Source organism: Myotis davidii, unplaced genomic scaffold (genome assembly GCF_000327345.1).
Source record: "Myotis davidii unplaced genomic scaffold, ASM32734v1 scaffold573, whole genome shotgun sequence".
Lineage (NCBI taxonomy): Eukaryota > Metazoa > Chordata > Mammalia > Chiroptera > Vespertilionidae > Myotis > Myotis davidii.
Window position 1 is genome coordinate 4,147,502 of NW_006285997.1, and position 15,389 is coordinate 4,162,890.

At 46.3% G+C, this 15,389-nt stretch overlaps 1 protein-coding gene across 1 annotated transcript in view; it reads right to left on the minus strand.

Annotated features, from left to right (window-relative positions):
• Positions 1 to 327: 327 nt before the first annotated feature.
• The window catches only part of BBS9 (Bardet-Biedl syndrome 9), a 313,602-nt gene continuing 298,540 nt past the window's right edge, over positions 328 to 15,389 (minus strand). The window contains exons 22-23 of the mRNA XM_015559690.1: positions 950 to 1,060; positions 328 to 732 (exon numbers count right to left, since the gene is read on the minus strand). Coding sequence (XP_015415176.1) covers positions 701 to 732; positions 950 to 1,060 — 143 coding nt within the window. The 3' untranslated portion in view covers positions 328 to 700. The remainder of the gene's footprint in view (positions 733 to 949; positions 1,061 to 15,389) is intronic.

Sequence of the window (15,389 nt, forward strand, 5' to 3'; positions counted from 1 at the left end):
ACATTTTAACCGTAATAAAGCGTGCGTCACCTTCCCTCTGGAATTTTAAAAGGTATCACCCATTGGGGTAATGAAGAGGATGTTTGTGAACTTGCTTCCTTGAAAACATTTTAACATATAACAGAAGGAAACTTACCTTCTTCTGCTTTTCGCCTAAGTGAGTCAATCCTATGAAAGTTCTTGGTTCATTCATAAAACAATCCTGTTTGGGTCTTACCGTGGAGTAGCCAAGTTTTCGATTCCTTTTTATTTCTTTCCTCTGAAGAAATTATGTAGAGAAGTCACCAGATAAGCCTCTGATTATAAACCAACTCCAAGATATTGTTTGACAATGAGCTGTTTTATTAAACTTGATACATGTACTATATATAAGAATTCTGAAAAATAACGGTTATCAAATTATTTTGGATCTAGGTCTCTGCATTATAAAGTCTGTCCCAGAAAGATGCCGTGTCACTGTCTCCCGTGGCTGTAACCCACGGATGACCAAGCAGCAATGTCGTCTCCTGGTAGGACAAGTTTCAGTGGACTTGCCCATCAAAATAAAAGTCCTGGCCCCCATCTCTACACGGTGCCATGTCCAGACAGGTGAGCTAGAGGAAGCACCTGGGCCAGCCCTACGCCTGCGCTTGGCACGAGGTCCACACAGCGTCAGCCCGGGGCAAGCCATCTTCCCCTCAACCGGACAACTCTACGTGAACTATTCCGAGACTCCTTGCAGGGGTGCAACTTCTAGAAAAAAGAGAGTGACAGAGAGGAGAAGGTCAGAATCAAGCATGTCAAACATGTGGTCTGCCGGCCGCGAGTTTGACATGCTTGGCCTGAATATTGAAAGGAATAAACAAATGATCAAACTGAGTTGCGCCGAAGTGGAGGGGAGGGAGGAGGAAGGGAGAAAACGAGCAGCTGGCCCTGACCTGGGGCTTGTGAAGGCCACCCCTTCCCTTACCAGGCGTGGGCGGCTCCGCCGTGAGGTGCTTGTGGCTGCTGAACAGCTCGGTGGAGTCTTGTTCTGTTGCCCTTTCCTCCAGGTCTGACTCTGGAATCGGAGCGCAGCCGCCTAGTTGGAAAACACAAATGATACTCTCAGAGCTGGGCCCCCAAAATCTGCCCCTTCAGCGGCAAGGGCAGCTGGAAAAAAGTGCCAATCAACCATATAACAAATGATGTGACAACCGTCTTCAAGAGCGGACCAGAAAGAATAATCCTATTATATGTCTCTCTTTGGTGAAAACACTGGGAATGAGTTATTGCCCCTAAAGACATATTATACTGACGACCGATCACTTAGCAACAGCAGCGATGGTGTTGCCTTTAAGCTTTCCTTTCTGAAGTCAGAAAGGACAAAACCTAGTGCGTCTGGGACATCACACGATAGCACGCTTCAGCAGACATTCCCTCCAACACCAGAGCATCAGAAGCCATAGGATAGCAGGGCCCACTGGCCACAGGGGACGAGCCCTTCCTGGGGTGAAGAGGAAGGCTGCTGGTGACGTGGGCTGGTCTCTGGAATCTGACTCTATCCCTGATGACCAGCACTTTCCAGGACAGACGCAGACGCCTCCTAGTTCAGCAGCAAAGCCACACACTGCATTGTGGGAGCTTTCAATCCCACGTCAGTTCCAAGTGACGAAGGGTGGGCTGGCACCACACTGGGTGTAGGTACCTCATCCTCCCCACTGAAGTCCTGCACGGGAAACTCGTGAGAATTTCCTGACAACGCTACCACTCGAGTGACCCATCTGCCGTTTCCTGGATGCATACAACATGCCGTAGACGGCACAGGTTTCCCACAGCCAGTCTTCTTGTGAATGAAGTGTGATTTTTTCCCACTGAGGGTTTTCACACACTGAGCCCAAAGCCTCACACTTAAGTTGAGCTTTACAGGTGAGGAGATTTATGAAGAAAGACGGGGGGTCAGCCGCATTCAAATGAGAGGAAGTGGCAGGACCCCAGGTCTGAGGAAAACACACCTTACCATTCATTCCTCTGTGTTGTCTCTGAAAAAGAAATGGATGCCGAGGAAAACTCAAAGGAAAGCATTTCCACATGCATGAAAGAAGCATCAGCGTTAGAATCACTCATCAGGGCAACAGAGCTGGCCCTGCTACCTCTGCACTCGGCAAGGGGCCCATCCGGAAGAACCAGGCGTATTTTTTTTTAATATATTTTATTGATTTTTTACAGAGAGGAAGGGGAGAGAGATAGAGAGTTAGAAACATCGATGAGAGAGAAACATCGATCAGCTGCCTCCTGCACATCTCCCACTGGGGATGTGCCCGCAACCCAGGTACATGCCCTTGACCGGAATTGAACCTGGGACCCTTCAGTCCACAGGCCGACGCTCTATCCACTGAGCCAAATCGGTTTTGGCCCAGGCGTATTTTTTACATCAAATTTATTGGGTGACGTTGGTTCACAAAGCCATCGGTGTGTTAACAGGCTTATTTTTAATCTCTTTCCCAAGCCCATAGATCATGGTAACAATAACGATCATTATTAAGTGCTTTCTAAATGCTAGAGACTCTGCCCATGTTATCTCACTTAGCTCCTACAAACCACACCACGGAGCAGGTGTTATTATTCTGTTTACGGAGAAGAAAACGAAGCTCCCACAGATCCGGTCCCTCATGACTTTTGCTGCCAGGTCTCCGTTGGCTCGTCTTGGCTGTGACCAAGTCTCGGGCTCCCCTGGTTTCTGAGGGCCTGACCTGGTCTGAGTATTGGGCAGGTGTCCTGCACAATGCCCGTCCACGGAACCCTGTCTGGTGGTTTTCTCATGATCAGACTGGGGGGAGACTTTAAAGGATCCTTTTCATAAATTCTTAGTAGGAGTGTCTCCAGGGGCTCCTTCTCCTCTATCAAAGGTAGAAGCCAGTGGGCCCTGGCTGGAGAGGCCACTCCAGGGGAAGGAGGCCAACAGCAAGGTGAGGCTACACCAGCCGTGGGCAAACTATGGCCCGCGGGCCGGATCCGGCCCGGTTCAAATGAATAAAACTATTGAAATAAAAGACCGTACCCTTTTATGTATTGATGTTTACTTTGAATTTATATTAGTTCACACAAACACTCCATCCATGCTTTTGTTCTGGCCTTCCAGTCCAGTTTAAGAACGCATTGTGGCCCTCGAGTCAAAAAGTTTGCCCACCCCTGGGCTAGACTGTGAAGTTCCAGCAGTGGATGGGCTGATCCAGCTGGAGGACCCAGGGCAGGTTACTAGTTGCCTCATCTATAAAATGAGGGTCTTACTGAGCACCTTCATGAGGCTCAAGAGACCATGGACACCTAGCACAGTGCTTGGCATATGGTACATTTGATCGTCTCTGCCTTTTATTCATTTTCTTGGCACAGAAGCACTTTCCACACCATTTCTATGGATCAGAGAACTTTCGCTCTTGGTTTAACCCCCTTCATTGAGAAGAGAGCAGAACAGAGCTCAGAGAGGGTGGCTGAGGCCCCTGAGGGCCCAGAGCGTGTTCCGGGATCTCCGGTGCCCAAACCATTGGCACTTCCTCAAGAGCATCCCTTTTTCCAGAGAAATCTCCGTGGGCTGGCTTGTACTGACTAGCACTTCCTTTCAGCGACACAGAAAATCACAGGCTGCAAGCTCTGCTTTGGGTATATCCTAGAACTTTGCTGACTTATTTTCTTGCCACAGTGGCCTTGGCAATCAAGTAGGTGCATGGGCATGAATATTCCATTCCTTCAGGGAGGAAAAAGTCTTTTCTTCATTTTTCTTCATACTTTAAGAGGAATGGAACAGGAGACACTGAGAATCACAAATGACCGCAGACCTTGCTCTGACTTGCCAACCAAAGAATCTTCAGTTCATGGGCCTGAACTGCCACTAAGAATTAGAAACAGCAGAAACCTCAAAATATACACCAATGACATTTTTCTTTTCATCAAGATATACTTGATGGATAACGTGTTTTTTGAGGTTAACATTCAGATTTTATTTCAAAGGCTTCTAATTCATGTGAAGTGTGGGGAATGGGTGCTTTGAAAATAATATTTCACTATCTTATTAGTAAATATGAAGAGCTTCCCTGAGGGACTATGAGTAGTTAAAAAATTCCCTATAAATATATTCATTTGAAAAAGTTCTATCCTCTCTCTCTCTCTCTCTCTCTCTCTCTCTCTCTCTCGCTCTCTCTCTGTAAGTGTGCACACATATGCACACAGGCATACAGACATATATGAAAGTTTTCCTGATAATTCTCCCCTACTCTGTTTATTTTTCTAGTTTTTTAAAATACACTTTTGCCCAGCCAGTGTTGCTCAGTGGTTGAGTGTTGACCTATGATCCAGGAGGTCATGGTTCAATTCTTGGTCAGGGCACATGCCCAGATTGCAGGCTCGATCCCCAGTGTGGAGTGTGCAGGAGGCAGCTGATTGATGATTTTCTCTCATTGATGTTTCTATCTCTCTGTCCATCTCCCTTCCTCTCTCTGAAATAAAAATATATTTTAAAAATAAATAAAATACACTTCTTTTCTAGGTCAAGGAGATGTAAACTAAAAGGCCAAGCATTTGGCAGAATGGAAGAGTGGCAGGAAGGGAAGTGGGCAGAAGAGAGAGAAAGATGGAAGGTGAAGAGAAAAGGAGGAGAAAAATGATTTATCAACACATTCTATTTTCTGTGAAATATTTGGGGTGACTTACTGAAGGTGTAGATGATAAAATATTAAAGTATATAAATATGTTAGCAGTTTGAAAAATGTCTCATCATGCGGATTAGGAGGTGGAGCTAGGAAGAAATGTGGAGAAAACACAGGCAACGACATGCACAAGGGCCGCAGAAGAGATAAAAAGCAAAAAGCTCTAGAGGAGAAGTGGCTTCAATCCTTGAGATCAAACCCCCACTGACCTTTTCTTCCAACTGGACTTCAGATCAAAGGCCCAGTCCACCTCGTACTTGGACCTAACATTTCCCTGAGAGCACACCAGAACTGGGGAAGCTGTGCTGGCGGGAATGTTTTAAATGAATGACGTGTGTGTGTGTGTGTGTGTGTGTGTGTGTGTGTGTGTGTGTGTGTGTTTTCTAACCTTAAGGGCCATTCTGGAGAGCCAACATTTCTGTGAAATTGGGTTTACAAAGGTGCTTACTAAGCAGATGCTTTCCAGAAAAACACATGGACAAGATGGTTAATAAATACAACAGGCATCGACGTCACCAAAGGACATAAAGCCTTAAGAACGTAACACGGCATTAGGTTGGGAACATCAAGTAGATACCACATGACACACTGCTGCTCTCGAGAGGGAACCTGAGGACACATGTCCACATCTTCCTCATCTCCACTTCCATCCTACCCTTTACTCGGCTGTGATGTGGAGGCATTCCAGCCTTCACCTGGGGCAACTTCACAGTCCCCACACTCAGCAAAGCAGGAAAAATGCCCTCTGCCTAGTCTCAGGTTCCCAGTTCCAACACACGATAGAGGGTTTCTACGTCCTTTTTCATTCCAGTCTACAACTTTCCTTCTTTGCAGATGCCATACTGACTGCACTGACAGTAGCTTGTCCACTAACGAGAGATACTAAATGCTTAACCACAGAAGGGCGGGTGAAGGTCACTGTGATGGTGACCAACGTGACGCCCTGTGAAAAGTTTGGGAGTTCAATTCCACTGCCTAATAACAAGCTTTGATCCCCCCACACAGGGCGAGAACGTAAAACGTGTTCAAGACTACGCATGTACCTATGTTTGAAAATATTTCCATTTCACACCTCACAGCAGAGACCGAGTATGTGAATAAAAGGGAGTCTAATATATTTTAAGAGGTCTAGCATGTGTCTCAACAAGTTTTAAACTCCCCATAAAGGCTGAATACTGAGTCCCCTGGGGTGGAAGGGCTCCAGCCGGAGAGTCTGGGTTTAAGAGAGAGGGTGCTCCTGCATTAAGATGTTTCCGCACGTTGGGTAACGATAGGTGTCCGCGTATTCTTTAACTGGACCACCGCTTGGAACTGAGGTCCACTTGGTTCAGAGGTTTAAGAACTACAGAAACGTAGCTGCTTTCATCCATCGATAATTATGTAAACAGAATGTACCCTGTAGAAAAAGAGTCCTATTTACCAAAAAGCAAGCACAGTCCATAAATCCAACAGGTTGGAATGGATCCAGGGCAAGAATTCCTCCAGATGTCAGTCTGTAAACAGGCTTCATAAAGCGAATTCCCCTATTAGTTGTTGGCAGGAGTGATCTCTGCGCAGCGTTAGCGCACTGTGACCCCCTGCCACGTGTAGGTGGACTGTCGTCTGGTCTACAGAACGTGATCACTGATGATGCAATGAACTCAGGGGAGGAGCTGGGTCAGCGCGGCTGCGTTTGATAAGGAGAGAAGGTGCCGGAAAATGACCACCGCTCAGGAACTCGGAGCCCGGTTCACTGAAGGAAATGAGAACTATCCTATTATTTGCATTACATCTGTTTTCCTAACACGTAGTTCTTAACCTGGAGCACTTGGAAAGACACACACCCAGTAAAAACAGGAAAGTAGAACTTAACAACAACACACCACCTACTCACTATTTTGTTCAAGTCGCCCATCACAGTGTTCCCGCATGTTAACCAGGTACAGAAACACAAAGGTAGCACCCGCCCTGGTGGGAAGTGGCGAAGCGGGGAAAGTTAATATTTGCTTTCCTTGCCAGGCGGTCAGTGTCTGGAGCAACAGGCAAGATCGACCACCTCTGAGCCAGCTCTTCCCTAGACTGATACAAAGAGAAGCTGGTGTTTAAGTTCCACTTCGCTTCTCGATCCTAAGGAGATCCAGTGTACACTGGAGAGAGATAATTTGAAGACATTTCCATTTCAATACTTTCCTAACTCCCTCTTCAGAGACCAACTCTCTCAAAATATGTACAAATAAAACATCATAGCTACAGTTCAGAAAGAAAGGAAGCCAGTGGTTCTGCAATAATAATTTCTTTAGAAGAGTGAAATAGTAGGAGCAGAACTCTCCTCCAGCAAACACGGTGCAGTAAGAGAGCCATGTTCACCATGGCCTCCCCCTCGCATCAATGGCTCTTAATTCCCCAAGGATCCCAGTGACATGTCTTCAACTTGGGTGTCTTTCCACAACCCAACTGAAAGCCATCGTCTTAACCAAACGGTGCTGTCTTCAGCAACGCCAGCAGCCAAGTGGTGGTGAGGAACCCAGCTGGGGACTGGTTCTGACCAGATTGAGGGGAGAGAACCGGCGGCCTGGAGAGCGTCCACTTTAACATCTTGTCTCACGTGTGATGAGGAACCTCAACAAACACCCAGGACTCGGTTTAAAGCAACTCTTCTATTCTCTAATGGTATCTTTCAACAGTCTGTTCCCTGTTTCTATGTCTCTGGATCTACTTTGTTCAGTGTATTTTGTTCTTTAGATTCTGCATATGAGTGAGAGCATGTGATACATTTTGAAAATAGCACATTAAACAATGTCCCATTTGGCAGAAAAGGGACACGTACTCAAGATGAGAGACTCGCCCAGTGACCATGGGACATCCCGAAAAGGGGCGGGCAAGGCGAGTATCACAGACGCCCAGGCCGTGGTTTCCTCTCCTCTAAACTGCAGGAAAATGTAGCATTGACCTTATGAGAGGTGAAGGTGAAATTAGCTAATGTTAGCAATACAGTTAACACAGAGCCGGGCCCAGAGTAGGCCCCCATAAACGTCAGCTATTATTTTCAGCTCTAACCCCCAACATTTGAAAGCGATTACAGCTGGCCAATCACACTGAGGACAGCATGATTTATACTTGACACCCTATACACACATTTGGGTAGATGCTCAGGACGGGGTAAGCAGACCAGTGGTGGGATGTCTCCAGGTGGCCCAGTCGCCAAAACCAAAACTGTCAACAGGGCGTTAAAAGAATTCCCCCAAAGAGCGCACACATTCGTTTACAGATGAAATCTTTGATGACCTGCTATCGCAGATAACACCCTTCTGAGATCCCAACAGGAATTGTTAAAAGGTTCAAATGACGACGAGGAAGATCAGACACAAAATCCCATTTGTTGCTTTCTATTTACCAGCAGCGCCATTACTACTGAGAGGCGCAAACCCACAGGGCAACATGACATAAGTGGACGGAGCATTAGGATAAAAGGGTGAAGCAGTGGTGGGTTTGCTTTCTCATGGGAAACGGAAATGGCCAGCAGATGAACCTTCGAGAGGAAGTCTGCTGACCTAGTGTTACTAAACATAGGAGGCAGCCGCAGAGCGGGGGAACAGAGGAACGCATTAAATGTATGCCTGAAGGAAGCAAGCGCCAATTATTTTTATATGACTTTAATTCTCCCCGCGAGTACTTTATGGGTGTTGGCAAGTCCTTCTGGAAAAGGAAGGGATTATTAGTGAGGGATTCGGTGGCAACAGTTGGCCAGTGCTCTAAGAATTAATGCTCAACAAAGAGTCATTTAGCTCAGACCTCATCTCTAATGATACAGAAATTTTAAGGATCCCTTAAAAACAGTAAAGTATTATGGTCACATATGCAGTCCTTTCTATTTTAGTTTCCAGATGGTTCTACAGCCTGATGATAAACAAATAAGCTTCCCACAGCAAAATAAACACATAAAGGGAAGCAGTTAAATTTTTTTCCTCTTATACAAAGAGTAGGTGCTTAATATATACTTGTTGATATGAAAAGGAGTTCATGGAACTTGAGGAAATACAGTCCTTAGAAAAGGTATCTTTGATGAGTGTTCCACCACATCATCGCAGGACTGAAGTGCAGGCCAGTGAACCAGCCCATGCATTGTCTTGTTCCTCAGAGAACTCAGCTCCTCGGCCCTGACAGATTCGTGTATGACGTGCAGTGAAATCTCTCTAGTGAGCATCTTGCTCTGAAAGCTCTTCAGTGGCTTTGAGAGTTGGCAGGGGAGCTGCTGTCAGAATTTAATCCCAGCCCCACCATTACTAGTCGTTTTGTTAAACTAATCACTTAATCTTTCTCTGCCTCAATTTACTTGTTTGTAGAGTGTGGATAATAATTGTACCTAGTTCATCGGGCAATTATAAAGACTAAATGGGTTAATTTATGTAAAGCATTTAGAATAGCCTGTCTCACAGTAAGTGATGTACAAGTGTAAGAATAATAAGCATGGCTACTATGACCATCGCCATCTTAGCCTGGTATTGTTAGAATTCCTTCCCTGAAGCTGGAGAAAAGGAGAATGGTGACTGTTGAGAACAAACACTTTAGCTGTCTGACCTCTGGGAAAATGAGTCACGTGTTAGTCAAGGAACACATTAATTGGTTGCCTGGCCTGGCAAAACACTGTGCCCGGTAGGAAATAGCAGCTCAGTAAAGAATGAACAAAGATTGTGGTCGATATAAGTGATAAACAGGAATCATTTACTATCTCTTGACCCCACTTCCTTGCATCTTCCTTCATTTCCTTGCTCCTGGTGGCAGCAAAATTTCTCCAAAGAGTTGTCTATATTTGCTATTTCCAATTCTTTCCTTTCCTTTCTCTCCTACATCCTCCAGTCTAGCCTTCGCCTCCACCACTCGAGGGAAGTTGCTTCTGTCAGGGTCACCCACAGCCTCCACATCTACTGGCTCTTCTCAGCCCTCAACTCACTTGACCCATTAGCAGCATTTGGCAAGGCTGACGTTCCACCTTATTGGAGACTCATTCTTCACCTGACTTCCGGGAATCACAGTCTCCTGATTCCTCCACCCTCTTGCACGCTCCTTCCCAGCATCCTTCGCTGGTTCCTCGTGTTCTCCCAAACCACTATCCACCACTCAGTCTTAATCCTCACCTTTTTTCTTCTTCTTTTTTTCTCTCACCTCTTTTCTGAACTCATTTCCTCGGAGAACTGACCCAACTTCCAAGCTTAAATATCATTGTCATGCTGATAACTCCTAATTCTACAAGTCCAGTCCAGCTTTCTCTCCTGAACTGAACTTCAGGCTCCTACGCCCAACTACATGCTTACTCAGTATCTCCTCTTGAAATTCTGACAGCATTCCAAACTCAACCTGCCCCACCTGCACTCCTGACCTCCCCACCAGCTGTCCCACCCACAGCCTCTCCCGTCTCAACGCCATCCTGCCAGTGGTTTGACCCAAAGCTCTTGGGGTCGCTCTGCATTCCCTTCTTCGTCTGACACATCAAAGCGACTGTGTTCAGAAGTCTACCATCTCTACCTTTAAAATATAACCAGAGTCAGACACTCCTCACCATGCTCATCACTGCTACCACTTTGGTACAACCCACCATCATCTCTTACCTGAATTATTGCTAAATTCCTCATTGGGTAACCTTCAAACTGACTTTCCATTTTTCTCTTTGATCACCCACCCCCTATAGACTGTTCTTAATACAGCATCCAGGGATCCTTTCAAAAGGTAAGAGCATATCACTCCTCTGTCCACAATGGTCCTCCCTATTTCACATGGAGAGAAAGCGAAGTCCGATCCTCTGTCCTCAGCTCTGTCCTCAGCTCCTCCGCTCTGCCTCGCTGGCCTCTCACAGTCCCTGGCACGTGCCAGGCCCATTCTCTCCACCTGGGACACTTATCTCTGACCTTGGCACAAATAAACCCCTCACCTTCTTCAAGTTTTTGTTCAAAAGTTGCCTTCTACACAACCAATTTAAAATTATAGTCTTGTAACTGTCCCTTTTCCAACAGTCCTTTTCTTTTTCCACAGTATTTATCACCTGTGAACACCAACACTTAACGTTTTCTATCATACTGTGCGGTTTAGCTATTCATCATGCTATTCTTTACTGTCTCCCTCTAGCATACCTGTAAGAGCTCCAAATTGGCAAGGATCTTTGTCTGTTGTGTTTGCTGCTGTACCCCAAGCCTAGGAAGGTGCATGGCCCACAACCATTGCTTGAATGAGTTTAGGCTAAGAGATTAGGAGGAGGCAATGGAAACCAAAACCCTTTCTGTTTTTCACACAATATTATCTGCTTTCCGTGGGGAGGTTGAAAGTAATTACAGCAGCATGTAGTGCAGGGCCTCTTACGCCCACCCCCAGCACGCCCGGCTGCCCTGTGAACCAAGGTTCGTGGAAAGTTCCCTGCTGTCGCTGATACACACCTCTAAGAAATGAATCTTAGTGGTGGTAATGCATGGAGCATCCATGAGAACGCATAGGCACAACAAATGTTCAGCCCAGAAAAGAAACAGGATCCCAGTAGTAATTTCCGTAGGACCTAAAGTTAGAAAGAAGTAACAGAGCCTTGTAATTCTAGTTCTTGATAAAAGTTATGTGTGGATGAGGGAACTGCAAAGGAAGGTACAAAAACCTCTGTCTGCTTGGAAATTTCTCAAAACGAATGAAAAAGGATCCATCTTCTTTCCACTGGGCATCCGAGTTATGGCTTGGAACAGTTCATCTTTCCTAGGCTACTTCAAATCGAAACGCGTTTTTAAAAGCAAGCCCAATGAAAGATTAGCTAAACAACCAGACAGTGTTTCTTACACTTCAGTACCATAAACATTTCAGATTCCTCCCTAACTCTTTGCTAGCATAAATCTCTAATTCCAGAGGAGGCAAACTGTCCTCAGAGTTTACCATCACCCTGACTTATTCACATTGACCTCCATTTCCATCTTATACTCTTTTTTTGGCAAGAAAAAGCCAGGTTTCATCCAAACTCTGGTTCTAGGACTCTCTTCCAATTGGAAAACAACCTGGACGAGCCCACGCTCTGCTTCCTTTGAAGATGGAACAAGAAGCTCCCAACCCTTTCTCTTCTCTCCTTTCCTCCCTCTGGTGCCTCCTGAACTGCCCTTTGCAAACCAAGGCTGTACACACGCAGGGGGAATGGGAAGGTGTGCAATGAAGCTGTGAGAACAGGGCAGGAGCCATGAGGTGTGGAGCCCCCACCAGCAGGACACATAGCACCTCGGCGATCACGTCAGTACTATTCAACAAGGCAACACAGGATGGGGAATGATGCTGACTACGTTTAAGTTTTTAAAACACATTGGCCCGGCCAGTGTGGCTCAGTGGTTTGATTCCCCATCAGGGCATATGTCCTGGTTGCAGGCTCAATCCCCAGTAGGCGGCATGCAGGAGGCAGCCAATCAATGTTTCTCTCTCATTGATGTTTCTATCTCTTTATCCCTCTCCCTTCCTCTCTGTATACAAATCAATAAGAAACATATTAAAAAATCTTGATAACCAAATCCCCACATTCTCCTTAAGTGAGTGTATAATGTGCCCGGTCAGCTGCCGAAGCCGTCAGCGTGTCCCAGGTAGATGTTCACTGGCTGAAAGAAATTGAAACGAGCAGCATGCCAGGTGAGGAGAAGGAGAACCTAAAGGGACCAAGGTGCCATGTCCACGGGACCTTGTAATCATCAGACTAATTAAAAAATATAGGAACCAGGAGGACAGGGGCCATATTGCTCTTCTGCTTAAAGGCCTGCAGTGGCCCCACTAAGCTTTACAGGGTAGGCTGACGTTCTCACACTCGCTCCTGGTCTGGCCTCCACCCCGGCCTCTTCCCCGCCTCCCCTCCCGGCACCACCATCACTGGTCTGCTCGGGTTCCAGAAATTCCTCCCACCACCCCATACCTCTGTGCCTTTGGGACAGGGACGCCTTTCTCCATCTCGGCCTGAACTCCTACTGTTTCCGCCAATACTGCTCAAGTGTCTGAGAGGCCTTCTTTGACCTCTGACCCTGCCATGCTTGACTCAGAGACTTTGGTCAATACTTGGGGAGGGAAAAGGAGGTTGGGGATGGGTCGGAAAACCAAGGAAACAAAGAGAAGTCACAATTTTACATCAAATCTCACAAAAAAGAAAAGAAAGAGAACAAATGATGGCAATGTGCCTCAAAGGCCCCCTGCGAGGCCCCGGCCATCAGAATATGTGTAAAGTAACTGGAAGGAAAAGTGCCCAGAGATAACAAAAAAGAGAAAATAAGACAAGAGATATAAGAGTATATTAACCTATTAAGAAACTGATAGGGAATATTTCTGGAAATCGGGCTGTGTATGTGTGTTTGTAAATTCAAACTGAAACAGTATATATGGCTTTCATTTTTTAAAAAATGCGGTAAGGGTAGAATGAGATCACCTCAATGATATGGGAAAGGTTAGAACATCATATAAATGGTAGTGACTGTCATCATTCTAGAACCAGTGAAGGCTCCCCCGACCAAAAAAAAAAACACAAAACAAAAAACACACACACAAAAAAACACAAAAAACAAGATACACCCTCCTTGTAGGTGATCCTTTCTAACTTTCACGAAAATACCACCAGCCATTTACCACGGGGCCCTGTTTGTTACTCCCAGGGGCTGAGGGGGAAGGAGATCTCGATAAAGCCCCTGAGGGAGTTGCCAACAATTGGTTAATGTCTATTTGTCAAGCAGAGCTACAACTAGACAGGCCATAAAATAAGCCTGTTTTTACAGAAGGCAAGGCTGAGTAAAGTGGCTTTTTATGAAATGGGCTTGATGTACCAGGGCCGTGATGTTTACAGACATAAATTGAAGACTTGGGACGTACAGGGACCTTCCATTCTGCCAGCAAGAGCTTACCTTACGGTCATCTAAATCTACCAGAAAACGAATGATTTTTGAAACTAATGTGCTCTCCAGTCTTTCCCCCCAAATGAGCACCACATATCTTGGCCCCACATGTCAGTGCAGAACTGAAGAAGCGGTCCCTCAACACACCTTCCTGTAGAGGGTTGGCACACATCCTCTGCAGGCCGCGGCCAGTGACTGGCTGTATGACACGACCTTGAACGAATGGGTACTGGCCAGCATCGAAGACCATCTTCCCTTTTCCCCAAGGTTCTGTTCTGAGCCACATGGTCCACAGCACAGAACGGGTGTTCCCAGCGCAGAGGGGGAGAAACCTCTAACCTCTAAGTTACTGAACCGCGGGTTGCAGTGACTTTCATGGAAACCCTCCGCTTGTAAAACTTAAAAAGTCCCCAATTATCTTAGCATCCTGGCAGAATCTGTCTCCCCATAAATGTTTGAACTGGAAGGACTGTTATACCCGCTTTGGCTATTTCTAGAAGAGACAAATGAATAGCCCCCATCTGCCCGTTTTATCTGTAAAAACCATCCCCATGGTAAATGACCCTCTAACCACCTCCCAGGACACTCCTGCTCAGGCAGCTGCTGGATTCTCTGGTCCCTTATGAGCAGCATGCGGGTCTCCCTCACTTAAAGAGAAACAGTCTCATCCGGGAGACCATCTACCTAAGAATAAGTCAGGCATACAAAAATGGCCAATAGATGCTAGCAACTATTCTTTTTAGCGTAAGTTAAAACCAGATGCCAACTGAATACAACGTGTTGCTGCATCGATCGCCCAACTCTGAGTACCAACACGCAGGAGAACACTCCTCGTGAAGAACAGACCTGCTGTACAGCAAACACGACAGGCTCACCGTGGGGGCTGCTGTTCTCTCCCCAATGAATGAAATTCATCCAGTGGAGCGTAAACGGTTTAGCCTCTAAACTTCCAGCAAACATGTGCCTGAGACTTCAGGGAAGAGGTCGAGGGAGTTGGGTAATTCCCTCATCTGCCTTGAGGAGCTTGGCTGACATTTTATTTACTTTTTTTTTTTTTTACCCCCGTCAAGGGGACTGGGCGGCTCACTAACACTCCATTGAAGTGGCTTCTGCAGCCTGCTTATTGTCCAGGCCATCTCATAATTTAACGTCTCTCCATCTGATCATTCACATGACAGGTAACACCCAGCCACTGTGGAAACTCTTTTATATTTGAGGCTCCAACTGATGGGAAACAAACCCCAGGACAAGGCTGGGCCAAACCTTCCAAAGAGAGAGAATAGGTTTATTCAAGCTCTTAACAAGTTAGAAAACAAATTTCCCTCCCGTGACACGCATACATAAGACTGACGTGGATGGTGCGTGGCATGGTGACACTGAGACCTGGCAATGTTGGGAATATGACAAACACGCTGTCCCACTCCCTCCAGAGACGACGGGGCCTCTGGTCCCGGCTCCCGTCAGCCCACACGAGTGTGTCAGAGGGAGTGGCGAGTCTCCGGAGGCCCCTGAAGGATGAGTTCCAAACAAAACACAGCAAGGACAGCCCCTCAAAACATCCCACTTTTTAAAAAAATGTATTTTTATTGATTTCAGAGAGGAAGGGAGAGGGAGAGATAGAAACATCAATGATGAGAGAGACTCATTGATCGGCTGCCTCCTGTGCCCCCAACACTGAGGATCGAGCCCATAACCCATGTATGTGCCCCAACCTGGAATCAAACTGTTACCTCCTGGTTCATAGGTGGATGCTCAACCACTGAGCCACACCAGCTGGGCCCACTTTTATTAGGGATTTCAAATAGGAACACCCAACACTAAGATTTTCAAGCGATCAGGTCTTGGGGCCACAAAGAGCGAGCCTGACAGCTTC